Source organism: Saccopteryx leptura, chromosome 7 (assembly GCF_036850995.1).
Source record: "Saccopteryx leptura isolate mSacLep1 chromosome 7, mSacLep1_pri_phased_curated, whole genome shotgun sequence".
Classification (NCBI taxonomy): domain Eukaryota; kingdom Metazoa; phylum Chordata; class Mammalia; order Chiroptera; family Emballonuridae; genus Saccopteryx; species Saccopteryx leptura.
In genome coordinates, this window is record NC_089509.1 from 1224139 (window position 1) to 1250028 (window position 25890).

At 46.5% G+C, this 25890-nt stretch overlaps 1 protein-coding gene across 3 annotated transcripts; it reads right to left on the bottom strand.

Moving 5' to 3' along the window:
- Positions 1 to 13123: 13123 nt before the first annotated feature.
- On the bottom strand, positions 13124 to 23653 carry PROC (protein C, inactivator of coagulation factors Va and VIIIa). 3 transcript variants are annotated; one of them, XM_066345976.1, is made up of 9 exons: positions 23537 to 23653; positions 21805 to 21891; positions 20431 to 20597; positions 18942 to 18966; positions 18686 to 18823; positions 18432 to 18566; positions 15419 to 15558; positions 14954 to 15071; positions 13124 to 13802 (listed from the first exon to the last, which is right to left on the bottom strand). In XM_066345976.1, exons 1-9 carry the CDS (start codon positions 23580 to 23582, stop codon positions 13225 to 13227), a joined length of 1434 nt encoding a protein of 477 aa, XP_066202073.1. In that variant the 5' UTR covers positions 23583 to 23653; the 3' UTR covers positions 13124 to 13224. The 3 variants fall into 3 exon arrangements, with proteins under 3 accessions (XP_066202073.1, XP_066202075.1, XP_066202074.1); XM_066345978.1 differs by lacking the exon at positions 18686 to 18823; XM_066345977.1 differs by lacking the exon at positions 21805 to 21891 and having other exon boundaries at positions 23537 to 23628.
- Positions 23654 to 25890: the final 2237 nt, after the last annotated feature.

Here is a 25890-nt window from a genome sequence, read left to right on the forward strand (position 1 = left end):
CACCTTAGTTGTTCATTGATTGCTTTCTCATATGTGCCTTGACCATGGGCCTTCAGCGGACTGAATAACCCCTTGCTTAAGCCAGCAACCTTGGGTCCAAGCTGGTGAGCTTTGCTCAAACCAATTGAGCCCGCGCTCAAGCTGGCGACCTCGGGGTCTTGAACCTGGGTCATCCGCATCCCAGTCTGACGCTTTATCCACTGCGCCACCACCTGGCCAGGCTGTTTGTGATTCTTATTTTCTTGCCTTTTGGCTAGAGCAGTGGTCCCCAACCCCTGGGCCGTGGGCCAGTACTGGTCCATGGGCCATTTGGTACCGGTCCGCAGAGAAAGAATAAATAATTTACATTATTTCCGTTTTATTTATATTTAAGTCTGAACGATGTTTTATTTTTAAAAAATGACCAGATTCCCTCTGTTATATTCATCTAAGACTCACTCTTGACGCTTGTCTCGGTCACGTGATACATTTATCCGTCCCACCCTAAAGGCCAGTCCGTGAAAATATTATCTGACATTAAACTGGTCCGTGGCCCAAAAAAGGTTGGGGACCTCTGGGCTAGAGGACATGTTTTATTATCACATGCTTTGAATGCTTGGCATTGACTGAGGCTTCCTTCATGGCTCAATATAATTTTGTAAATGCTCCTAGTGTGCTAAAAAAGAATTAAGCTTACTAATTTTATTGTTTTAACCTTCTATATATTTGTTTAATTTTTAAAATCTGTTTAATTTACTGGTTTTTGAGTTTTTAAAAATCTCCAAGTACAATTTTTTCTTTCTGCCTGCTCTTCTGTTCCTTGTTGGTTGACATATTTTGAGGTTATATTGTTAGAAGTACATGTTATTTTATGATCATTATACCTTTATATGATTGATTATTTTATCAGTATTTAATGTTCATCTTTGTTATGAAATTTTTTCCTTGATTTTTATCAGTTATTAAAATCACTATCTTAGCTGTCTTTTCATTCCAATTTGCATGGAATTTCAAGTATTCTTTATTTTCAATCTTTTAGTGTTTTTGTTTTTAAGTTGTCTATAAATAACATATATTGCCAGATATTTTTTTAATTTATTCATTTTAGAGAGAGAGAGAGAGAGAGAAAAGGGGGAGGAGCAAGAAGCATCAACTCCCATATGTGCCTCGACCAGGCAAGCCCAAGGTTTTGAACCGGCAACCTCAGCATTTCAGGTCGACACTATATCCACTGCGTCACCACAGGTCGGGCCTTGCCAGATATTTTTTATCCTGAGAGTTCTCTTTCTTTTTAAAAATTATTTATTTATTTATTTTAAAGATTTTATTTATTCATTTTACAAAGGAGACAAAGAGAGAGAGAGAGAAGCGGAGGAGCAGGAAGTATCAACTCCCATATGTGCCTTGACCAGGCCAGCCCACAGTTTTGAACCGTCGACCTCAACGTTCCAGGTTGACACTTTATCCACTGTGCTACCACAGGTGAGATGAGAGTTCTCTCTCTTAATTGATATGTTTCATTACATTTATCATTATTTCCATCTTATTCTTTATAGTTTACATTAATTCTCTGTTTTATTTTAAGTTTATTTTCGGGTAATGTTTGTATAAAGTAGAAGACTTAGGTCAAATTTCAATTTTTGGTTTATGGATGCTGCCATTGTATTGACAAGGCTGTCCTTATTCCATTGAATTGCTTTTCCATCTTTATCTAAAGCAGATGACCATAGTTATGTGGGCTTATCTTTTATTATTATTAATTTTTTAAGTGAGAGGAGGGGAGATAGTGAGACAGACTCTGACATGTGTCCTGACCAGGATCCACCTAGCAACCCCTGTCTGGGGCTGATGCTTGTTTCAACCAAGCTATTTTTAGCACCTAAGGCCAACGCTGAGACCAATCAAGCTATCCTCAGCACCTGGGGCAACCATCGAACCAATCAAGCCACTGGCTGCAAGAGGGAAAGAAGCATAGAAAGGGAGGAGAGGAGGAAGGGAAACAGAGGGTCACTTCTCCTATGTGCCTTAACTGGGAATAGAATCCAGGATGTTCATACACCAAGCCGATACTCTATCTACTGAGCCAGCTGACCAGGGCTGGGCCTATTTTTAGATTCTCTATTTTGTATCTCTCCCCCCATGAATACTACAATACAGTCCTTTTTTTCTTCTTCTTCTTGTTTTCAACTTGTTAGTTAGCTTTATTTTATTTTTTTATTGATTTTAATTTATTGTGTTTACATAGATTCTAGTGCCCCCCAAAATGTATCCCCCCTCCCCATGTCCCCCTCAACATCACCCTTGCCCCCCCCACCAACCACCCTCCCCCCTTCCCTCCAGGATTTGCTTTTCTGCTCTTTATAATGCTCTGTTATGTATATATAATTTCACCAATCTCTTTCTGTTCTCTGATCCCATCCTCTCATTCCCTTTCCCTCTGGTCCCTTTCATCCCGCCTCTGTCTCTCTTCTGTTCCGCAGTTCACATTGTTCATTGTATTCCTCAAATGAGTGAGGTCATATGATAGGTTTCTTTCTCTGCCTGGCTTATTTCACTTAACATAATAGTTTCTAGGTCCATCCATGTTGTCGCAAAAGGTAAGATTTACTTCTTTTTCATGGCCCCTGTATATCCTCTTTGAAGAAGTGTATTCCATTGTGTATATGTACCACTGCTTTTTAATCCACTCGTCCACTGATGGACACTTGGGCTGTTTCCAGATCTTAGCTATATTGTTAACAGCACTGCCATAAACATGGGGGTGCATTTCTTCTTTTGAATCAGTGATGTGGTGTTCTTGGGATATATTCCTAAGAGTGGGATGGCTGGGTCAAAAGGCAGTCCATTTTTAATTTTTTGAGGAATCTCCATAATGTTTCCACAGTGGCTGCACCAGTCTGCATTCCCACCAGCAGTGCAGGAGGGTTCCCTTTTCTCCACATCCTCACCAGCACTTATTCTGTGTTGTTTTGTTAATGAGCACCATTCTGACAGGTATGAGGTGATATCTCATTGTGGTTTTAATTTGCATTTCTCTAATAATTAGTGATGTTGAACATTTTTTCATCTGCCTATTGGCCATCTGTATATCCTCTTTGAAGAAGTGTCTATTCATTCCTTTTGCTAATTTTTTTGATTGAATTGTTTATCTTCCTGGTGTTGAGTTTTACAAATTCTTTATAAATTTTGGTTATTAACCCCTTATCAGAATTGTCGAATATGTTCTCCCATTGTATGGTTTGTCTTTTTATTCTGTTCATATTGTCTTTAGCTGTGCAGAACCTTTTTAGTTTGGTATAGTCCCATTTCTTCATCCTGTTCTTTATATTACTTGCCCGTGAAGATAAATCAGCAAATATATTGCTGCGACAGATGTTGGAGAGCTTACTGCCTGTGTTTCCTTTTAAGATGCTTATGTTTTCTCAACCTAAATTTAAGTCTTTTATCCATTTTCAGTTTACTTTTGTGAATGGTGTAAGTTGGTGGTCTAGTTTCATTTTTTTGCAGGTAGCTGTCCAATTTTCCCAACACTATTTATTAAAAAGACTGTCTTTACTCCATTGTATGCTCTTACCTCCTTTGTCAAACATCAATTGTCCATAAATCTGTCGGTTTATTTCTGTGTTCTCTGTTCTGTTCCATTGATCTATATGACTGTTCTTATGCCAGTACCAAGCTGTTTTGAGTACAATGGCTTTCTTTTTTCTTTCTTTTCTTTTTTTTTTTTTACAGAGACAGAGAGAGAGAGTCAGAGAGAGGGATAGATAGGGACAGATGGATAGATAGGGACAGACAGACAGGAATGGAGAGAGATGAGAAGCATCAATCATCAGTTTTTCGTTGCGACACCTTAGTTGTTCATTGATTGCTTTCTCATATGTGCCTAGACCATGTGGCTACAGCAGACCAAGTAACTCCTTGCTTGAGCCAGCGACCTTGGGTCCAAGCTGGTGAGCTTTGCTCAAACTAGATGAGCCTGCACTCAAGCTGGTGACCTCGGGATCTCGAACCTGGGACCTCCACATCCCAGTTCGACGGTCTATCCACTGTGCCACTGTCTGGTCAGACTTGAGTAAAATGGCTTTGTCATATAACTTGATATCAGGAAGTATGATACCACCAACTTTATTCTTCTTCAAGATTGCTGAGGCTATTTGTGTTCTTTTTTGGTTCCATATAAAAATTTGGAATATGTGTTCTATATCTTTTAAGTATGTCATTGGTATTTTAATAGAAATTACATTGAATTTATCAATTGCTTTGGGTATTATAGACATTTTAATGATGTTTATTCTTCCTATCCATGAACATGGTATATGCTTCCACTTGTTTGTATCTTCCTTGATTTCTTTTATCAATGTTTTATAATTTTCTGGGTATAAGTATTTAACGTCCTTCCTTAAATTTACCTAGGTACTTTATTTTTTTGTGCAATAGTGAAGGGGATTGTTAATTTCTCTTTCAGACAGTTCATTTTTGGTACATAAAAATGCCTCTGACCCTGACCAGGCAGTGGTGCAGTGAATAGAGCGTTGGACTGGGATGCAGAGGATCCAGGTTCGAGACCCTGAGGTCACCAGCTTGAGTGCGGGCTCATCTGGTTTGAGCAAAAGCTCACCAGCTTGGACCCAAGGTCGCTGGCTTGAGCAAGGGGTTACTCAGTCTGCTGAAGGCCCGTGGTCAAGGCACATATGAGAAAGCAATCAATGAACAAACTAGGTGTCGCAACGAAAAACTGATGATTGATGCTTCTCATCTCTCTTCGTTCCTGTCTGTCTGTCTGTCTCTCTGACTCTTTCTCTGTTCCTGTAAAAAAAAAAAAAATGCCTCTGATTTCTGAATATTAATTTTATATCCTGCCACTTTGCTGAATTCATTTATCAGATCCAGTAGTTTTTTGACTAAGACTTTAGGGTTTTCTATATACAGTATTATATCATCAGCAAATAATGATAGTTCTACTTCTTCTTTCCCAATTTGGATGCCTTTTATTTCTTCTTCTTGTCTGATTGCTGTGGCTAGGATTTCCAGAACTATGTTGAATAAGAGTGGTGAAAGGGGACACCCCTGCCTTGTTCCTGATCTTAAGGGGATTGCTTTTAACTTTTGTCCATTGAGTATGATGTTGACTGTGGGTCTGTTATAGATAGCCTTTTATCATGTTGAGGTATGTTCCCTGTATTCCCACTTTGCTTAGAGTTTTGATCATAAATGGGTGCTGGATTTTATCAAATGCTTTTTCCGCATCTATTGATATTATCATGTGATTTTTAAAAAAAAATTTTTTTTTACAGAGACAGAGAGAGAAATAGATAGGGACAGACAGACAGGAACAGAGAGAGATGAGAAGCATCAATCATCAGTTTTTCGTTGTGACACCTTAGTTGTTCATTGATTGCTTTCTCATATGTGCCTTGACTGTGGGCCTTCAGCAGACCGAGTAACCCCTTGCTTGAGCCAGCAACCTTGAGTCCAAGCTGGTGAGCTTTGCTCATTCCAGATGATCCCACGCTCAAGCTGGTGACCTTGAGGTCTCGAACCTGGGTCTTCCACATCCCAGTTCGATGCACTATTCACTGCGCCACCACCTGGTCAGGCTATCATGTGATTTTTATCGTTCCTTTTGTTTATGTGATGAATCACATTGATTGATTTGTGAATATTGTAGCAGCCTTGCCTCCCCAGAATAAATCCTACTTGATCATGATGTATGATTTTTTTCATGTATTGCTGCTGGATCTGGTTTGCTAATTTGTTGAGAATTTTAGCATCTAAGTTTATCACAGATATTGCCATATAGTTTTCTTTCTTTGTATTGTCTTTACCTGCTTTTGGAGTCAGAATTATGCTTGCCTCATAAAAGGAGGTTGGAAGTTTTCCCTTCTCTTGAATTTTTTGAAATAGCTTGAGAAGGATAGCAGTTAGTTTTTCTTTGAATATTTGGTAGAATTTGCCTTTGAAGTCATCTGGCCCAGGACTTTTTTTTGTTGGGAGTTTTTTGATAACTGTTTCAATCTCATTTGTTGTAATCTGTTTAGGTTTTCTGATTCTTCCAGACTGATTTTTGAAAGATTATATGTTTCAAGGAATTTGTCCATTTCACCTAGGTTGTCTAATTTTTTGGCATACAGTTCTTCATAGTATTTTCTTACAATCTTTTGTATTTCTGCTGTTAGTTGTTACTTCTCCACTCTCATTTCTAATTTTATTTATTTGAGTCCTTTCTTTTTTATTCTTGGTGATTCTGGTTAAAGGTTCCTCAATCTTATTTACCTTTTCAAAGAACCAGCTCTTAGTTTTATTGATCCTCTATTGTTTTTTTTAGCCTCTATGTCATTTATTTCTGCTCTGATCTTTATTATTTTCTTTCTTCTACTTCTTCTGGGCTTTACTTGCTATTCTTTTTTTAGTTATTTTAGATGTAGGGTTAAATTGTATGAGCTTTTTCTAGCTTCTTAAGGTATGCCTGTAATGCTATGAACTTCCCTCTCAGGACTACTTTTGCTGTGTCCCATAAATTTTGAATTGTTGTATGTTGATTTTCATTTGTTTCAAGGAAATTTTTTATTTCTTCCTTGATCTCATTGTTAACCCATTTGTTATTTAATAACATGCTATTTAGTATTCAAGTGTTTGAGTGTTTTTCAGTTTTTCTATTGTAGTTTATTTCTAGTTTCATGCCATTGTGATCCAAGAAGATGCTTGATATGATTTCAGTCTTTTTAAGTTTATTGAGACTCATTTTGTGTCCTAACATGTGCTCCATCCTAGAGAATGTACCATGAGCACTTGAAAAGAATGTATATTCTGCTGCTTTATGGTGAAATGTTCTGAAGATATCTATTAAATCCAGTTGATCTAGTGTGTCCTTTAAGTCTGCTGTTTTTTTGTTAGTTCTTTTCTTGAGAATCTATATATCCAGTGCTGTTAATGATATTGAAATCCCCTACTATTATAGTGTTGCTATTGATCTTGCCCTTTATATCCATCAAAATCTGCTTTATATATTTAGGTGCTCCTATATTAGGTGCATAGATAGATATATAATGGTTATATCTTCCTGTTGGATTGCTCCTTTTATCATTATGTAGTGACCTTCTTTATTTCTTACCTATAGCTTTTGTTTTAAAGTCTATTTTGTCAGATATAAGTATTGCTACCTCAGCTTTTTTTTTTCATTTCCATTTACATGAAATTTTTTTTTATCCCTTTACTTTCAGTCTATGTTTATCTTTTGTTTTGAGGTGGGTCTCTTGTAGACAGCATATGTACGGGTCCTGTTTTCTTATCCATGCTGCTACCCTATGTCTTTTGATTGGATCATTTAATTCATTTGAATTTAAGGTTATTACTGATATGTAGTTGTTTATTCCCTTTTTTTTTAACAGAGACACAGCGAGAGTCAGAGAGAGGGATAGATAGAGACAGACAGACAGGAACAGAGAGATGAGAAGCATCAATTATTAGTTTTTCATTGCGCATTGTGACATCTTAGTTGTTCATTGATTGCTTTCTCATATGTGCCTTGACCGCGGGCCTTCAGCAGACTGAGTAACCCCTTGCTCGATCCAGCAACCTTGGGCTCAAGCTGATGAGCCTTGCTCAAACCAGATGAACCCATGCTTAAGCTGGCGACCTCGGGATCTCGAACCTGGGTCCTTCTGCATCCCAGTCCGACGCTCTATCCATTGCACCACCAGCTGGTCAGGCGCCATTTTATTCTTTAAATTTACTTTCCTTTTTACTAGATTTCTTTTTTTCTCTGTGTTCTGTTTACAACAGGCCCCTTAACATTTCATGCAGTATCAGTTTGGTTGTAATGAATGCCTTGAGCTTTTTATTTCTCCCTCATTTTTAAATGATAGTCTTGCTGGATAAAGAAGTCTTGGTGGAGGTCCTTGTTCTGCATTACTTTGAATATTTCTTGCCATTCCCTTCTGGCCCCAAGTGTTTCTGTTCAGAAGTTCAATGTCGTCCTTATGGGGGCTCTTTTGTAAGTGATTGACTGCTTTTCTCTTGCAGCTTTGAGTATTTTTTGTTTGTCTCTTATCTTTAGTATTTTAATTATGATGTGTCTTGATGTAGGTCTCTTTGGATTCCATTTTAATCAGATTTTCTGTGTTTCTTGAATTTGTGTGACTTTTTCCTGCATCAATTTAGGGAAGTTTTCAGCTATGATTTTTTTCAATTAGGTTCTCTATCTCTTGTTCTTTCTCTTCTCCTTCAGGAACCCCTACTATGCAGATGTTGTTTTTCTTCATGTTGTCACAGAGCTCACTTAGAGTTTTCTCAGACTTTTTATCCTGTTTTCTTTTTGCTGTTCTGCTTGCATGCTTTCGCTTATCTTGTCCTCTAAATGGCTTATTCAATCCTCTGCTCCATTCAGCCTGCTTTTAATTTCTTCTAGTGTAGTCTTAATTTCTGATATTGTGTTTGTCATTTCTGTCTGATTCTTTTTTATGATTTCAATGTCCTTTTTGATGCCTGCTATTTCTTTATTTAGGTGCTCATTATGTCCATCTATTGTTGCTCTAATATTCTTGAGCATCCTAACAATCATTATTCTAAACTCTGCATCCGATATCTTGTTTATTTCCATTTCATTCAGTTCTTTTTCTGGGTATTTCTCTTGTTGATTTATTTGAACTGCACTTCTCTGTTTTCCCATTTTGCCTCTGTATAGACTAGATAACACTCTAACTATGGTTGTTAGGTCCTGAGCTGATGCTCTCTGTATCTGGCTGCTATATGTACCAGCCCTGGACCTCCCTGGCCAGAACCTGTCACAGACCATTGGGGGTCACTGCTTTTGACTGGCCCTTAGCAACCTTCTTGGAGCTGTAGGCGATCCAGAATTTGTGGCTGCCTCTTCTGGGCTGTGATGCTGTTGTAGCTATCAGCTGCACTCCTAGTCTGGCTTTTATCTACTCTTGGCCAGTGTATGTGGCCTTTCTATTCCTGATGTGAGGTCTTTGTGCCGGCCCCCCTCTGCCTAAGCCTCCTCAGGCACTTGTGCACTAGCGCGGGCTCGTGGGGCGCAGCTCGGGCTGCTCCACACGTGCAGGGGATTCCTTGCCTCACTGGGCTCTGCCCCCCGTGGGCACACGGGAAGCCTCTCTAGGCTCCACCACTCACCTTTTCTGTGCAGGCCGCCAGGCTCCACCCACAGCCGGCGCATGACACTGCTCCCTGGGCTCTGCCTCTTGTGGGTACCCAGATGCCTCACCCCGCTCGGGTCCACCCTGCGCTGGTGCAGGGGATGCCTCACCCCACAGAGTTCCGTCTTTGTGAGCATGCGGGTAGAGGGGGAAGGCTCTCCGGGCTCTGACTTCCTGCTGCTGCTTTGCAGGCTGCCTCACTGTGCTGCCCCTGTCCACCGGGTGGGCCAAGTGCCTCCAGCGTGCCACAGTTGGGCCTTCCTGCCCTTCGGAGGGTACTCAGCAGGCTGAAGGTGACATGTAGCCCAGACCTCAGCTCTCACATCCTTTGTCCCTGATTCGTTCCCTGCTTCTAAGTGTCTCTCTGCACTGACTGGAGCAGGAGAGCTTCTGGTGGGTGGGGTACTGCTTCCCTTTGCTGGGTTGGTTCTCCCAGGAAGTATGGGCACTTTAGGTTTGGGGAGTGACCCAGTACAGGGGTTAGGGTGGCTGTCTCCCACAGTCTCTCCCTGTGTCCCTGAGATTACACTCTCCTCTCACTACTCCAGTCCTCTTGGCACTCCCCGCTCCCAGAGCCCATGGTAAGTGTCTGTGAACGAGGTTTTCTGCACAGTCCCTTTAAGGTGGAGCCTGGGCCTGAGGGTTCTGTCTCCCTATCACAAACAGTAACCCGGCTCTTCTTTCAGCTAAATACTGTCTGTATGCCTCCTGTAGTCTCTGGGGCTCTAGGCTGGGGCTCCAGTCCTAGAGCTGAGAGTCCACAACTCTCCTGGAAATCCACCCTGCCATGAGAGACCCTACGAGCCACTCTCTCCTGGGAGTGGGGCAGCTCATTCCACATCTTCGCCTTTCCTACCAGCTCAGTGTGGTTCCTTCAGTGATGCTTGGTTATAGATTCCTCTTAGTTTAGTCCAAAGTTGATTTTTCAAGATGATTATTCCTAAGTTAAGTTGTTATCCACTTTGGTCCTGGGAGGTAAGAGTTGTAACGTCCGCCTACTCCCTTGCCATTTTCCCTCTCTATAACACAGTCTTGATTACTGTATCTAGATTATAAGCCATGGCATTGGGTAGTGATTGTTCCTGATTTAGTCTTTTTTTTTCTAAAGTGTTTTAGGTATTTGGGTTCTTTCCATATACATATTTTATAGTAAACTTATCTATGTCTCCAAAGGGAAAAAAAAATCATGCTGGGATTCTGATAGGAGTGGTGTTAACTCTATAGATCAGTTTTGGGAAAATTGACATATTCTCTGTAGAGACTTCCATGTATTTAGGTCTTTAATTTCTTTTATCAGTATTTTACAAATTTCATCACTCAGATCTGGTACACGGTCTATTAAATTTATAGCTAAGTTTTTTATTTTCTTTAGAATTTGTTAACCTAAAAATAAAAGGCCAAAGTGAGATGAAACTAGCACTTGTTTGATATATTAAAAAAAGAAAAAGAAAAGAAAAGCTAGTCAGGAAGTACTGATTCAGGCAAGAGTCCAAAAAGTGTTGAATTAGGAGACCAAAGCCATGGGTACTTATGAGAAGGGAAGGGGAACAACGACATCAATAGAGGGAAGGCATTTCTATTGGTGAGGATGAGCTAGCGTAGTGATGCTAATGCTAAACAATGTGTTTAATTTTCAGTCCAGTAGTCATAATATCTGCTTTTCTGTTATCTTTGCAAACGGTTCTTTGGGACACAGTGTTGCTTTTCACCCAGTCCAAGTTATTTTCTTGTTTTAGCATTCCAAAGGTTTGAGGCCTAAGGCTGTGAGATAGCTCCTCTGGGATGGCAGTTCAAGAGATTAGCATTGATAATTATGTTTTTAATTTTGATTTTCACTTGTTCGTTGTTAGTAAATGAAAATGCAACTGATTTTTTTGTGTTGTTTGTTTTTTATTCTTGTGTTTGGTTGGACAGATCAAGTTACTTTGTGTTGGTTTTAAATGTCACATTTTTGTTCCTGTTCTGTTTGCTCTTAAGACCTTTTCCAGGGGTTTTAAATTTCTGCTCTTATAATTTTCACTACTTTCACTGTCAAGCAGGGCAGTAAATCTCCTCATGCTGTGATTCTAGAAGTTCTCTAGCGTATGCTAGTTAAGCTTCTAGACAGGAAACCCATCTGGGGATTCTTTAACAAGGGCAAAGACCTCCAGCACACTGTCATTCTCGCAAGCCATCATGTCCAACATAGTATGGGGGACATTATTAATCCAATGCACTGATCAGCAGATGGCTCCTGCCTTGGGCCTGGCTTTCTCCCACTTCCAAGTGGTCCTACTACCTGTTCCCTTCTTAGGTCCATAAGAAGCTGAATGTTACAGATTCTCAGGCAAGCCTCTTTTCTTGTGGTTGCACACTGATAACTCACTCAGCAGGTCCTGGAGTCCCCTCTGGTTATAAGCCACAGCTAGCATGCTGACAACTTCAGTATAATCACAGACTGCAGCCCCCTTTACTGTTGACTGACTTGTGCTGTACTTTCTGAGACTCTGGTCATTCTCATTGGCCCTGAGAGACTCAGCACTAATACCTATCCACGCAGAAAAGGCCATTAAAGACCATTGGTCAGTGGACTTTCTACCCCAGTCAGACATTAAAATGACCTGGGGAGTTTTAACAATTAGTTTCTGGGTCCCCCTACTCTAAATCCGTTAAATGAGAATCTCTGAGGATGGGACTGGACATAGAAGCTTTCAAGGGCTCCCTAGGGGGTTCAAATGCACAGCCAGGTCGAGAACAACTGCTGTCAGTCACTCCCTCACTTACTGACACATGGAGAAGGGAAATGACTTGCCCAAGGCTGCATAAAGTTAGACTAATTGCCTCAGATTTGATTCATCACTATCTTTTTTTATCAAGTGCATCCTACCTTCTTTCTCAGACTCTGATTCATGCATTGAAAGCTGGGTCAGGACAGAGCCTCTTGCTTATCGCTATTCATAATTGTGTGTTGGGGACTGAAAAATAAACAGGGTATTTTGCAGTCTGGATTTTGGAGACAGGGGCGCTGGGAGCTGGCTGTGGGCTGGCAGTCTGCCCAACCCCCCACCTCACCTGCCTAATTAAGTTAACAAAGGGCTGTGCTTCTCTGCTCATTCTGCCCACCCATGTTCCCTGGAAGGATTGGAAGCTAGTTTCTTTTTGGTGTAAAGTTAGATTGACTAGTATGGTGGGGGAAACTTCATTGAATCGCTAATGACCCAAGTTACCCAGGAATAAAGACAGATGTCTTTCTGGGGGCAGCCATGTTTTGGCAGCTAAAAACAGTAGTGACTGTTGGCAAGGCATGGCATCCTCCTGAACCCATCCTGTATATATATCTTTAAGTCTCTGTCTATCATTTAATTCAATTTTGTACCATTTCCCACTCGGGACCCTGGAATAGACTCATTGCGCGGGACGCGGCAGTTGTGTGACATTGTTCTTAAACAGCTTCCCCAGTGCACTGCGGGCTACTTCTGGGCTGAACCAACACCTTCAAGGTCTCTGGCTTCTTCTCTCACAGGCCCAGGAATGGCCTCCATACCCAGGGGCATTCAAAACAGCTGCCTCCAGGAGGAGAACAGACAGGAGGACCTAGGATTTAGAATCAGACCTTGACTTGAGTCCTAGCTCTACCAGGTAAACTTGCCTGAACCTCAGTGTCCTCCTTTGTGCTGTGAGTCACAAGCGTCCTGCCCCCAGTGTTGGGTTATTACAGAGCTTCAGCATCAGGACCCCCAACACACACAAAGTTCCCTTCCAATCCCCTAGGGGAAGCTCCTGCTGTTGTGAAGTCACATTTTTAATTCTTTTTCAGAGTCCCCCAAATGGTACCAGATTCAGATGCCACAAAACTCAGACCTGCTCATCCCTATCCCACAGATTTGCTGCAGAAGTTAAGTAAGATTCTGTTTAGGAAGTTCAGGATATACGAATACTTGATAAGTATGACTTCCCTTCAGAACACCACAGGAAAAGGATGGAAAGACAGGCAGAACAGCAGCTGGTGTGCTTGCTGCATACTCCTTTTAATGTTCCATGTACTGCCATTCAAGCCAATCCCCTTTCCAAGAGCGGCCTCTGGGGTCCAGATGACACGGGAGGGATGCTAGGGCAGCTGGCTGTCAGGGGAACCCTCCTCGGCTCGCATGTGGCCATGGATCCAGTCCAGGTAGCGGCTGACTTTGGTGTAGATGCCATAGTTGTTGAGGCGCCCACAACCTTCACCCCAGCTCACCAGGCCCACCAGGAACCAGGTGCCACGGAAGGAGGTGACCATAGGCCCCCCACTGTCACCCTCGCAGGCATCCCGCGTGTCCCCAAGGATGCCTGCACACAACATGTTCTCAGAAACCTTGTTGAACATGGCCTGGACACACTCATTGTGAGGAACCACTGGGACCTTGATGAAGTTGAGGACAAAGGTGCGGTTTTTCTTGGTCTCACTGCGGTAGCCCCAGCCCGTCACCACAGTCTCCTGGCCGACCTTGGTGAGCTCACGGTCTGAGAGGCCACGGTCTGGGAGGCAGATGGGCATAATGGTCTGTGAGAAGATGGCAGGCTGGGCCAGACGAAGCAAGGCGATGTCGTTGTCACTGCTGCTCTTGCTGTAGTTGGGGTGTATGAGGACCTCCTGGATGTCTATGTCCACCTCCCACTTCTCCTTGCGCCGCCGGTCATACTCTCCTGTAGGGCACAGGGCTGTCAGAGTGGTCTCTGGACAGGTGGGCACAACTGCTGTGTTTATGCATGACCAGGTGGAGGATGGACAGTAGGCCCACACTGGAGTGGTCACTGCACCTCCCAGGTATCATCATGGGCCACATGTCTGCACCTCACTTCCTTATGAAGAGTAACAGGCCTATCATAAAGGGGCAGAATACTGGTCTGAACTTAGGACTCAGAGATGGACCATTGCCTGGGGAGTAAGCAGCAGTCAGCAGGGAAGCTCAAGACCCCCTGGAAACCCAGACACAGACCAGAGCTACAAAGAGAATGGGGAGCCTGTGACTGGAGAGAAACTCTCCACCAGTAGAGGCCTGGCCAGCAGAGCCCAGCTGGAGCTTAAGGCAGGGACGTGCCATGGTGGGGGCAGGGCAAGAGCAGAGACCCAGACAAGAGGATCAACAGGATCTAGGCAGGGCAGGAAGGCCTGGGTCACACACAAGGGACAAGGTCCTCTCAGGCAAGCCTGATGGCTCCTAGATGGTTAGGGATGCCTGGAAATTCCTAGCAGATTGTCACTGTAGGCTACAGGCTATTGGTTGTGCTGCAGGTAATTGTGGGGGATATGAATCTGGTCATTGAATAAAGACCAGATAAGAGCTCCCTCCAGAAACTGGTATAGCATGAGGCTGAGGCTTGGAGACCCCCAGACTGCTTCAGGGAAGCAACTAGCTGCTGTGGCAGATGTCAGGGCTTTGCTGGACAGTTCTATCCCCTTCAGTGTATGTGGAGCATGTTCCTGAGGCCAGGCCATGTGGGTCTGTGCCACAGGGTGTTGAAGGTTCACGTTCACAGCCTGCTGCACATGGTGGGAGAAAGGAAGCAAGTACGTATGTAACCCCCTCGCTTGCAAACACTGTGTATAAGCACCTGGGCCCAGATGTGAAGAGGGCACCAGACAATGTCCTTTCTGTAAAACACCAGCTGTCACTGTGCGTCAAATCCCACTACAGGGGTGTCAGGGTAGGAGGAAATGGGCCTCTTCACCCCAAACACCTGTAGAGCTCAAGCATATTGCCCCCAGGGATAGGGACCCCAAACTAGGCTAGCTTGTCAGGTGCCACCCCTCCTAAGATCTCTGGTGACCCGTCCTGCCTGGCTCCAGGCCGCACCCAGCCTGACGATGAGCTTCTTGGAGTCCTCCATGCAGTGGGCCGCTGTCAGCACCCAGGAGGTGTGGATGAGCACTGCCCCACAATACAGCTTCTTCTTTGAGTCCAGCAGGATCACCTGGAATGGGAGCGGGTGGTGTGTCATCCCAGCACCACTTTCTGACAACTCCAAGTCTGGGCCCCTGGTCTCAGCACAGACCTGGCGTGGTTCTCAAACCCGAGACACTAGAGCATAAGTAGGTCTTTCCCGGGTTCCCTGGCCATGTGGGCATGGACTTCTGGCCATACTTCTTCCCCTTTTCTGGCATTTTCTATATTCACACAGTTCATGGAGTCGGCCTTTTCCAGGGCTTCCCCCTTGAGTGCCTTTAGCACTCACCTCCCCTTCCCCACACCAATCAAAGGCAGCATGTCCTCTTTGGTGCACCCTGAGCAAGAACTTGGGGCTGCTGCCCCTCCTCTCACCTGCCAGGGGCTCTCTCCCTGCAGAGACAGCTGCCCGTTGACAAGCCGCGGGTCTACTTGGTCTACTTGGTCTGTGCAACATTTTGAGATCTTGCTTTTCTTCTCCATTGGGTTCCACGGCCTTCCACATGGGAATTTCACTGACAGTGGGGGAGATGATAAGGTCCTGCCAGGCACTACCCCCCAGACTGCCCTCCCATTCTGTTCACCTCCTGCCTGCATGCTGGTTTGCCATATTGTAGGGTTAAAGGAATAAACGATCCATAGGCTCGCAAATACATCAATCTGCAAATCCCCCTCGGGTTAGTCAGTCAACAAACAAGAGTCAGACCAAGCAAGCATTACTATCTAGCTGTGTGTCCTTGGATAGGTTGTTAAACTTCTCAGAATTCAGTATTCCCTAGGGCTGTTGGGAGCAATCTCTGAATGCGTAAGTAAGGTTTTATGCTGCAGAGCTCCCAACAGAGGTTAGAAATTATGGAGAGGAAGAGGTAGGCATTCCTGGAGAGCTCTGTGTATGGTTGTAAGGTCCTCTCAAGAGCAGAGGGCAGCCCTGACCAGTTTGCTCAGTGGTAGAGCGTCCGCCCAGCATGTGGAAGTCCTGGGTTCGATTCCCAGTCAGGGCACACAGGAAAAGCGCCCATCTACTTCTCCACTTTTCCCCATGTCCTCCCCCCCTCTCTTCCCCTCCCGCAGCCAAGGCTCCATTGGAACAAATTGGTCCGGGCACTGAGGATGGCTAAATGGCCTCCACCTCAGGTACTAGAATGACTCCAGTGGCAATGGAGCAACGCCCCTGATGGGCAGAGTATCGCCCCCTGGTGGGCATGCCGGGTGGATCCCGGTTGGCTGCATTGGGGACCTCTACTTCTAAGTAAGGAAAAATACAAAAAAGAAAAAAAACCATTCACAAAAATAAAATAAAAAAGTAGAGGGCACCTGACAGAGCACTGAGCCCCATGTTCATTGCAGCATTGTTCACAGTGGCCAGAACATGGAAACAACCAAAAAGCCCGTCAATAGATGACTGGATAAAGAAGATGTGGCACATATACACTATGGAATACTACTCAGCCATAAGAAATGATGACATCGGATCATTTACAGCAAAATGGTGGGATCTTGATAACATTATACAAAGTGAAATAAGTAAATCAGAAAAAAACAGGAACTGCATTATTCCATACGTAGGTGGGACATAAAAGTGAAACTAAGAGACATTGATAAGAGTGTGGTGGTTACAGGGAGAGGGGGGAAAGGGAGAGGGAAAGGAGAGGGGGAGGGGCACAAAGAAAACTAGATAGAAGGTGACAGAGGACAATCTGACTTTGGGTGATGGGTGTGCAACATAATTGAACGACAAGATAACCTGGAGTTGTTATCTTTGAATATATGTATCCTGATTTATTGATGTCACCCCATTAAAAAAATAAAATTATTTTTAAAAAAATAATAAATAAATTTAAAAAAAAAGAAAAAAAACCATTCACACACACACACACACACAAAAGTAGAGGGCACCTGACAGAGCACTGAGGGCCAGGAGCTCTGTCTGGGACTGCTCAGGATGGGCCATTCATCTTGGCTGAGAGATTTAGAATTCATGTAGAGCAGCAGGAAGCTATTAGCAGGAGAACTGAATAATGACAGGGAATGGTGATGAGACAACTGCACGATTCTGGAAGTTCAACAGCAGATGAACATTGACTGATTGAGAAAGCAAATCCCTCAGTAATAGCAGGTACCAAGTACAGACTGCTTTGCACCACAGAACCCCGGGAAGACTCAGTGCTTCCAATGAGGCAGTGCAGGTGGGGTATCGTGAGTTTATTAGAGAAACTGCCAGAGCCCTAGACCTCTGCCCAGACTCCTCAGCAACTTGACTCTCCTCTTTCACCCCTTCAGAGACTGTAGGTGTCTTATCTTCTGCAGAGGGTAAACCAGGGACTGTGATCTGGGGACTCAAGGCACAGTCACAGAAAGAATGACATCAAAGGCCAACCAGAGGGAGTCACGCAGACATCTACAGACTGGCTTCCCTCTGCACCCTGCTCCGAGGGGCAGGAAGCCAGGTTGGAACCACTCAAGTATGAGTTTGGAGGATTCTTCTCAGAAAACAGCATGAAGTAAAGACCTAAGGGTCTGGGGCTCTGGCAGTGACCTAGGCCTTTAGATAGTCTCACAGGAAAGCCCACAGGCCAACAGGTCTACCGGGCATTTCTATGCAACTTTCTATGAAATATAGTTAATTCAAAACACAAAGTTAGAACTGTTTTGTTTTTTTTTCCAGTAAAGGATGGCAATATAAAGTAGTGGAAAGTTCCCTGGAAGAACACAAAGTCAAAGAAATGGAAACCAAGAGAGATGATCACAGTCATCCATTGAGGGGAGGAGATCTGAGAACAGGGGGTCCAGAAAGAGAACAGAGAAAACAGGAGGTTATCAAAGAAACGAGTAAGGAAGCATTCCTAAAGGTGGAAGACATGAATCTCCACGTTCAGAGGGTCTCACAGGGGCCCTGTGCACTGTACAATGAATGAAAAAAGACCTGCAGTGAGGAGCCACCTGGTGAAATGCATTGTAAGAGCTGTAAAACTCCGACATCCTTACACATATATAAATCCAAGAAATTAAAATCTGGGCGAAGGAAAAGAGGAAGGCTGGATCGTGGGTCCCTGCTCTCCACGGAGAAGCCAGAGTTAAGGGGGGACGGGGTGTGGGGCTTGACAGAGCATCTTAAGGGAAGAAGCCATCCAAGACAGACAAAGGGAGATAGATGTTGGGGACCTGACCCCTATGTCAGCTCAGGTTTTGGGAGGTGAGTGGCCTACAGGCTCAGACTCTAGGAGTTGTTGGCCAGGTGAACAGGGGAAGGCTGCCTGTAGCACGATGGCCCGGCAATCCGGGAGCCCATCTCCCTTCAGTAGGACTCAGTGCTGCTCCTCGTGCACACCAGACTCGCCAGGAGCCCCATCGCCCTGACCGCACCACAACGCCCAGCTCCGGGGATCACCTGTGGGCTCGCACTGCAGGTGGTCGTCCCCTAGCTCGTAGCCCGGTGCACAGCTGCAGCGGCGCCGGGCCCCCTCCTCCTGGCAGTAGTGCGCGCAGCCGCCGTTGTCCATCGAGCAGTTGGAGAAGCGCACTCCTGGGGAAATGCGGACACCGACCCGGAGGAGCGCGCCTTGGAGACCCCCGCGGAGCCCCCACCCCACGCCGCGCCCCTCGCTTGCCCCCGCGACCCCCGCGGGTCCCGTGCGCCCTCACGGTTCAGGCAGAAACGGCCCTCCCAGCCCAAGTTGCAGTCGCAGCGGAAGCCGCCGATGCCATCGATGCACGTGCCGTGACTGCAGCACGGGCTGTCGCACGGGTGCTCCGGGAGGCGGTCCTTGCACTGGTCACCGTCTGCGACATGGGGTTTGAGAGGTGTCCCGGGTGCTGCCAGTCCTGTTCCCCTCCCTACAGTGGCCCTGAGGCCCGGAGGGGCACAGACAGCGCAGCCTGCACTCCAGAGCGCACTCACCAAGGTACTTGGACCAGAAGGCCAGCTGTGGAGAGAACGGGCTATGTCAGGGGCCTTCAGCCCTGGTGTGTGTATGGGGAGCTCACCGGGCACCTCCTGGGTCTGTCCCAGGTGAGGCTCAGTAGTTTCTAAGTGGACAGGGGAGAGAAGGGCTTCCAGACAAAGAGAGGTCAGCCCCTGTGTGTCACCCCCCGCCAGTGCAGCTGCACCTGGGCTACCACCAGCTTCTCCTTGACCCCTGTTGCCCATCTCCACCCCACATCCCATGAACAACACCCTCCTGCTCTGTTCACAGTTGGAAGTCTGGTCCCTCACAGTCTTCTACCACAGAAACCTCTGCAATAGGAAGGACCTATGTCCCACCAGTTCCTGTTACTCGCTCTGGGGCTTTTCTGGACCTATCCTGCATCTAGTCTTACCCTGAACCACTGTTCCCAAAGTTGAGCAAGCTCCTGGACCTCACTAGTGAGACAGATTGCTGGTTCAGAAGGTCTGGTACAGCAGCCTGCTTTTCTAACCAGGTGCTGCTGCTGCTGCTGCTGCTGGTCTGGGATCACCACACCCCAAAACCCACTGCTTGGTGCCTACATCGTCCAGCCCTGCAGCAGTAGCTCTGCCCCCCACCCCAAGACCTAAGGATGAGGTGTGGCCACAAAAGGCATGTGATGGGCTGAGATTGCACCTGCAGAGTATCATTTAGTGTCTGCTAATGAGGCCATTTGGGAAAAGAGGCAGTAGGGACCTAGTCAAGGAGGTGGCAGCTGAGGGCAAGGTGGGGAGCAGATGAGAGCTCTCCCTCAGCCAGGTAAGCCCTAAACAGAAAGGGCATCCCTAACAGCATGGAGGGAACCCCAGATGGCACAACTCTGAGCTCCTAGCAGCTGAAGTGGGCCCTTAGGGATAGAGGGGTTCTGAGACTTGTAATGGAAAGCCACCTCTCTTACCAAGTCCACCTTTTACCTCAGGGCCACTACCACAAGGCCTGGGGGTCAGAGAAGACATAGATAGACCCTTTCCTCAGATCTCCTGAGCAAGCAGATGTTGCCCTTTGAGAATATGAACTGAGGCACAGGATGAGTCTATGTGGACAGACATCAGGAAGTTGAGTCACACACCCTGATCAGCAGGTTCATGAGTGGCAGGAGAGACAGTGGTCTTTTGGTCACAGAGAGAGAAAACAGGTGAGGGAGAGGTGGTCAGCAGCAGGAGGGTGTGCACCTACAGTAGAGTTGGGTTGGCTTCCCTAAATTCTTTTTTCCTGCTGTTCATTGCAGAGTTCTGTTTCTTATAGTCACATACAGTATAGAGCCAGTGCATTATCATTCCATGCACCCAGCCCCAAGCTGAGGGGAAAGGGGCTGGTGCCACTGCCTTCCCAGACCCCAAGAGGCCCTCAGGGGTCAGTCCCACCCAGCTCATCCAGGCCCCAGCCAGCCAGCCACCAACCCACCTCTAAGATTTGGCCTTTAGACCCTACCAGGTGACTTACTGTGTCCTCCACATTTTGGAAGATCTCCTGGGCCTCCTCCAAGTCACAGACCTCCTCTATGCACTCCCGCTCCAGGCTGCTGGCCCGGAGCTCTTCCAGGAAGGAGTTGGCACGTTTGTTTCTCCACAGCACCTGGTGGGCCTGCTCACTACTGGAGAACACTGAGTCTGGTTTGGGGAGGGTAAGGGGGCTTGCTTTGGTAGAGGGGCCTGAAATGGGGGTCTGGGGTGGGGGCCTAAGCTGGGGCAAGCCAGGGGGGTTGTATGATTGCAGGTCATGATCCTCTTCCCTCTCCTCTGCTCTCTTCCTCCACTCGCAAAGAGAGCTGGAGGCTGAAGCACAGGAGACGTGACCATTCAGACCTCCCTTTGAACCCCAGCCCTACCTCTGTGTAACCTTGAGCCAGTGTCTTTCTATGTCTGAACCTCAGTTTTTCATCCAAATTGAGGACATTCTACTGTACTGAGGAAGCAGTCTAGTGCTGGCACAGAAGGGAGAGCCCATGTCACTTTATCAAGAATGCACATTAACTTGGTCTCATTGTTCTCCGAACATCCCTGTGCAACCCCATCTTGACATCGTCCCTCCACGGCCTCCCCTCCTTGAGCATTTCCCGTGTCCTCCCCTATGGCCACAGACCTGTCACCAGTGAGTATCACCACAGGTCTCCTGGGCTCTTAGAGTCATCTGTCTTGAGGACAGGGGACAGCTGGGATGGGGGATTAAGTCAGGGGGGTGCAGAAGAGCAGTGTGAGGGAAGATGCAAAGGCCAGGGGAGGAAAGTGTGCTTGAGTTGAGTCAGGACAGTTGAACCAAAAGACCACAGGTTGGAGCTGAAAGGTAGGGGGAAATATGGAAAGAGGGAGTGGGGAGGAGGAAGAGCACCTCAGGCAGAGAAGCTGCTCAAGAGGCCTAAGTGTGAGGAACGCTCTGTGGCTCCAGGAGAGGCTGGGTGGCTGCCACTGAGGGAGGCAGCCGTTCTCCCTGCAGGCCTCCCCAGCACCCTGCCTCCTCCTGTTGACTGTGGGACCCGGGATGGGGGCTGAGGCAGGGTTTCAGTAGGACAGGCCACCTGAGGCAGTGTGGCTCTGATGTGACCTGGCCTGGGACCAGGGCTTTCTCAGTTGAGGGAGTGATGAGTGGAGTGGGAAAGCCCAGGGGACTCTGTGACCCTCTCCCCCCAGGGTAGAGGAAGGAGCACCAGGATGTAACCTCCCTGACTGGGGTGCCCTGCTATGGCTGTCACCACCACCACCACAGAACTCTGCCCTCCAGCTGGGAGGCTGCCTCTCAGCTTGCCCTGAGGCTCAGAGAAGGTGGGGAAGGTGGGAAGGCCTTGGGACCTAGGATTGGAGGGTTGGGGAGTGGCCTTACCATGAGTAGCCGGTATACCGGAAGTTCCCCAGGCAGTCAGGAACAGTAAGAGGCTTGCTAGCCGCCACATTCGGGAGTGTTTGACACCTGTCTGACGAGGACCTCTGAGCCCCTGGCAGCCACCAGACCCTGCTCTGCCTGCTGCCACCCAGACAGGAGCCTCCCAATGTGTGCCGATGGTCAGGGTAAGGGCTGGGGTCAGGGTCCTGTCTACTAGGCAGAAGCCATCTGGCACCTCAGTTTTCTTTTCCATATGGGGCTAAGGTCACACCACCTAGTCCAAGTTTTCAGGGGGAAGAGAGAAGGTGGAAAGGGTATGGAGTCCTGGTGAAGATCAAAAGGAACTTAGCACAGAAGGGCCATGGCAGGTGTGCCCAGAACGTTCCTCAGGGCTGCTACCTTGGCTGATCTATGGGCCAGGACAAGGGTAATATCAAACATTGATCAGACACTCATGGTGTCTTTCAAGCAATTTGTACATGGTTCAGCGGCAGGCCACTAATTCAGACCACTTGGTGTAAATCCCAGCTCCAGGACAGCAACATTAGATGAGAAAACTGACTGCTCTGTGCCTCAGTTTCACCATTCGTAAAATGGATAGAAAACTGTATAGGGTCATTGTGAGAATTAAGTGAGTTAATCTACATACAGCTCCTCAGCTGCAGTTTGCACAGAGCAGAGGCCCAGTAAGTATTGCTGTTATTATTATTATTATTTTATTTAAATGAGAGGAGGGGATATAGAGAGACAGACTCTGGCATGTGCCCCAACTGGAACCCATCTGGCAACCTCTGTCTGGGGCCAATACTCTTGCCCATCTGGGGCCCATGTTCACAACTGAACTATTTTTAGCAACTGAGATGGAGGCTCCTTGGAGCCATCCTCAGCACCCAGGGCCAACGTGCTCAAATCAATCGAGCCATAGCTGTGGGAGCAGTGGGAAAGTAGGAGAAGCAGATGGTCACTTCTCTGTGACCTGACCAAGAAACCCAGAATTTCCACACCCCAGGTTGATGTTCTACCACTGAGCCAACTGGCCAGGGCCAAGTATTTCTATTATTATCTCAGGGAAGGCTCACAACCACCTAAGGTATAGGCTCAGTGCAGTCACCCTGTTTCATGGTGGAGGAAATTGAGGCTCAGAGGAGTGAAGTAACTTATTAAAAACCCACAACCAGGAGGCAACAGAGCTTGGACTTAAGCCCAAGCCTTTGTGGCTCCAGGCCCCATATCATGCCCCAAACCACTGGGTGCCCCACAAGACCACAGAGGTAGCCCTGCCAGCTGGAAGCCAAGGAGCCCTCCACTATGTCCAGGACTGGGTGGGCAGGCCTACCTGCCAGTCTGCACCCTGTCTGACAACTCTCTGTCTTTACTGGCCCTGCGGCTGGTTCCGACATTTGTTTAAACCAGAGGCCTCAGGTTTAGAGCTGGAGGCAGATGGGAGAATAACAGGCCCCAGTCTCCAAGCTGCTCCTGGCGATGGCGCTGGAGGCCCTCAGCTGACTTTCACTTGCCTTAAAGTCCGGGAAGAGGGCCCCTTGAAACTGTGGTGCCCAGGCCTAAGGATTGCCAACCAGTCAATGCCTTGGCCTGGCCTATGGCAGAGCCCAGATTTCCCTTTACCCCAAACTCCAGCTGTCCTCTCAAACTCTGGTTCAAGGATTTAGCCTTCCCCCTGCTCAGCCCCCTCCTCCAGCCCACCTCAAGACCTGCCTGGAAGGGGACTCACTGGGGTGGGCCTTGGAGAAACCGCAAGGTTGGCCTCCTGTCGCCATGACTGCTGGAACTCGAGTTAATTCACAACTGCAAATATTTGCCTGCTCGGCCTTAGTGCAGAGGCCTCCCCGCCCACAGACAAACAAACAAGGTCTGGCAAAGGACTTCTCAGCATGCCCAGAGCCCGCTGCACATGCCAAGGTTGTTATTCTGGAGGGAGGGTGGTGAGTGACAGGTACCATCAGAACTGTGGACTGTTGTGGTTTTATTTTAGCCTCCTAGTGACTAGCTGAAGGAGGAACACTACCTCCCATTTTAGCCCAGAGATATTGCAGTTTGCCCCAGATCAGCACAACTGTAATGATCCCACATTTCGCCAACCCCGGGGTGCCATTATTATAAGATGCACCTATTTTAGGGGTCAGAACAAAAGAAACACTGCCAATTACACAGCGACATGCTGCCCTGACCTTTGACTTTTGTGATGTAAAACATGAAAAGATGTGCCTCTCAGGGTCCCTACCACATGGGTACTGGGCATGCTGAGGGCCCTCAGCTCTGGTCGCCCTGTAGCTCCCCCACAACTGTATATGGCTTGTCCTATAACCTCAGTTTTGCCAATGAAGACACTCAGAAATTGTGTTACTTCCCCAAATTTACCGAGCTGACAGGTGGCAGGTCTGCACTAGAACCCAGGTCTTTCTGGCACCTCTCGACCACCTCTGTGAACACCTGAGAAAAAGAGGCAAAGCTCTGGAAAATGAAAGCCAGCTCATGGCCCAGCTGCCAGAAAGGGGAAGACTGGAAGGAAGGTCTTACTAAGAGCCACCCTGGTCTGTCAGTGCTCACTAGGCATCGTCCATACTCTCCACACTTAGCCCTCCTTGGAGGACCAGAGCACAAGTCTCAGTCCCAGCCACTGCATGGGTCACGTGGTCTCGACATACTGCCTACCTTTTGTGACTGCGCAGGGAAGTCACTAGTCCCAGGTGGCAATCAGATTCTCTCCTCTGGCCAGGGAGTAGGGCCTTAGAGCCCTTTTCCCACTGTGAGCACTGGACTTCGAGAACTTTGAGCGGGGCAGGAGTGAAAAGTATCAACTCATAGTTGCTTCACTTTAGTTGTACATTGCTTGTCGTATGTGCCTTGGCCAGGCAAGCCCAGGGTTTCGAACCGGTGACCTCAGCATTCCAGGTCAACACTTTATCCACTGTGCCACCACAGGCCAGGCAATACCTGTATACTTTTGTAAAAATAAAAATGCAACTGTTATCCAAAGTGGCTGTACCATTTTTTATTCCTATTGGTGGCAGCCTCCCTGTCACTTGGTGTGGTCAATGCTTTGGTTTTGCTTTTTTAAAATGTTTAGCTATTCTAATAGGTATGTGGTAGTAGCTCACTGTAGATGTAATTTTTTATTTTATTTATTTATTTATTTTTACAAAGACAGAGAGAGAGTCAGAGAGAGGGATAGACAGGGACAGACAGACAGGAACGGAGAGATGAGAAGCATCAATCATTAGTTTTTCATTGCGCATTGCAACACCTTAGTTGTTCATTGATTGCTTTCTCATACATGCCTTGACCACGGGCCTTCAGCAGACCAAGTAACCTCTTGCTTGAGCCAGTGACCTTGGGCTCAAGCTAGTGAGCTTTTGCTCAAACCAGATGAGCCCGCGCTCAAGCTGGCGACCTCGGGGTCTCGAACCTGGCTCTTTTGTATCCCAGTCCGATGCTGTATCTACCGAGCCACCATCCGGTCAGGCTGTAGATTTAATTTTTATTTCCCTAATACTCATGATGCTAAGGATCTTATGTTCTTATTTGCCATTCAGTTATCTTCTTTGGTGATGTGTCTATTTAAATCTTTGCGCTTTTTTATTATTGAGTTTTGAGAATTTTTTATATATTCTGGCAACGAGTCCTTTGTCTCAAAGTGCAAAATTTTTCTCATTCTGGTTTTTTTTTCTTAACAATGTCTGTCTTTTTTTTTTTCTTAATGGGAAATGTTTATTTTTTTAAATTAATTTTAATGGGGTGACATTGATAAATCAGGGTACATATGTTCAGAGAAAACCTCTAGGTTATTTTGACATTTGATTATGCTGCATTCCCATCACCCAAAGTCCAATTGTCTTCCATCACCTTCTAACTAGTTTTCTTTGTGTCCCTCCCCTCCCCCAACCACCTCCCCCTCCTCCCCCTCACCCTGTAACTCCCACACTCTTGTCCATGTCTTTGAGTCTCATTTTTATGTCCCACCTATGTATGGATTCATATAGTTCTTAGTTTTTTCTGATTTACTTATTTCGTTCAGTATAATGTTATCAAGGTCCATCCATGTTGTTGTAATGATTCGATGTCATC

What these genes read in the sequence shown, in the direction of transcription:
- PROC (XM_066345976.1), bottom strand. Translation starts at nt 23,582, where the DNA reads ATGGCGACAGGAGGCCAACCTTGCGGTTTCTCCAAGGCCCACCCCA. An exon ending in TTTCTCCAAGGCCCACCCCA is followed by an intron (nt 21,892 to 23,536) that starts GTGAGTCCCCTT and finishes CTCGTCAGACAG; the next exon opens with GTGTCAAACACTCCCGAATG. An exon ending in CCTGCAGTGCGAGCCCACAG is followed by an intron (nt 15,559 to 18,431) that starts GTGATCCCCGGA and finishes CCCCACTGTCAG; the next exon opens with TGAAATTCCCATGTGGAAGG.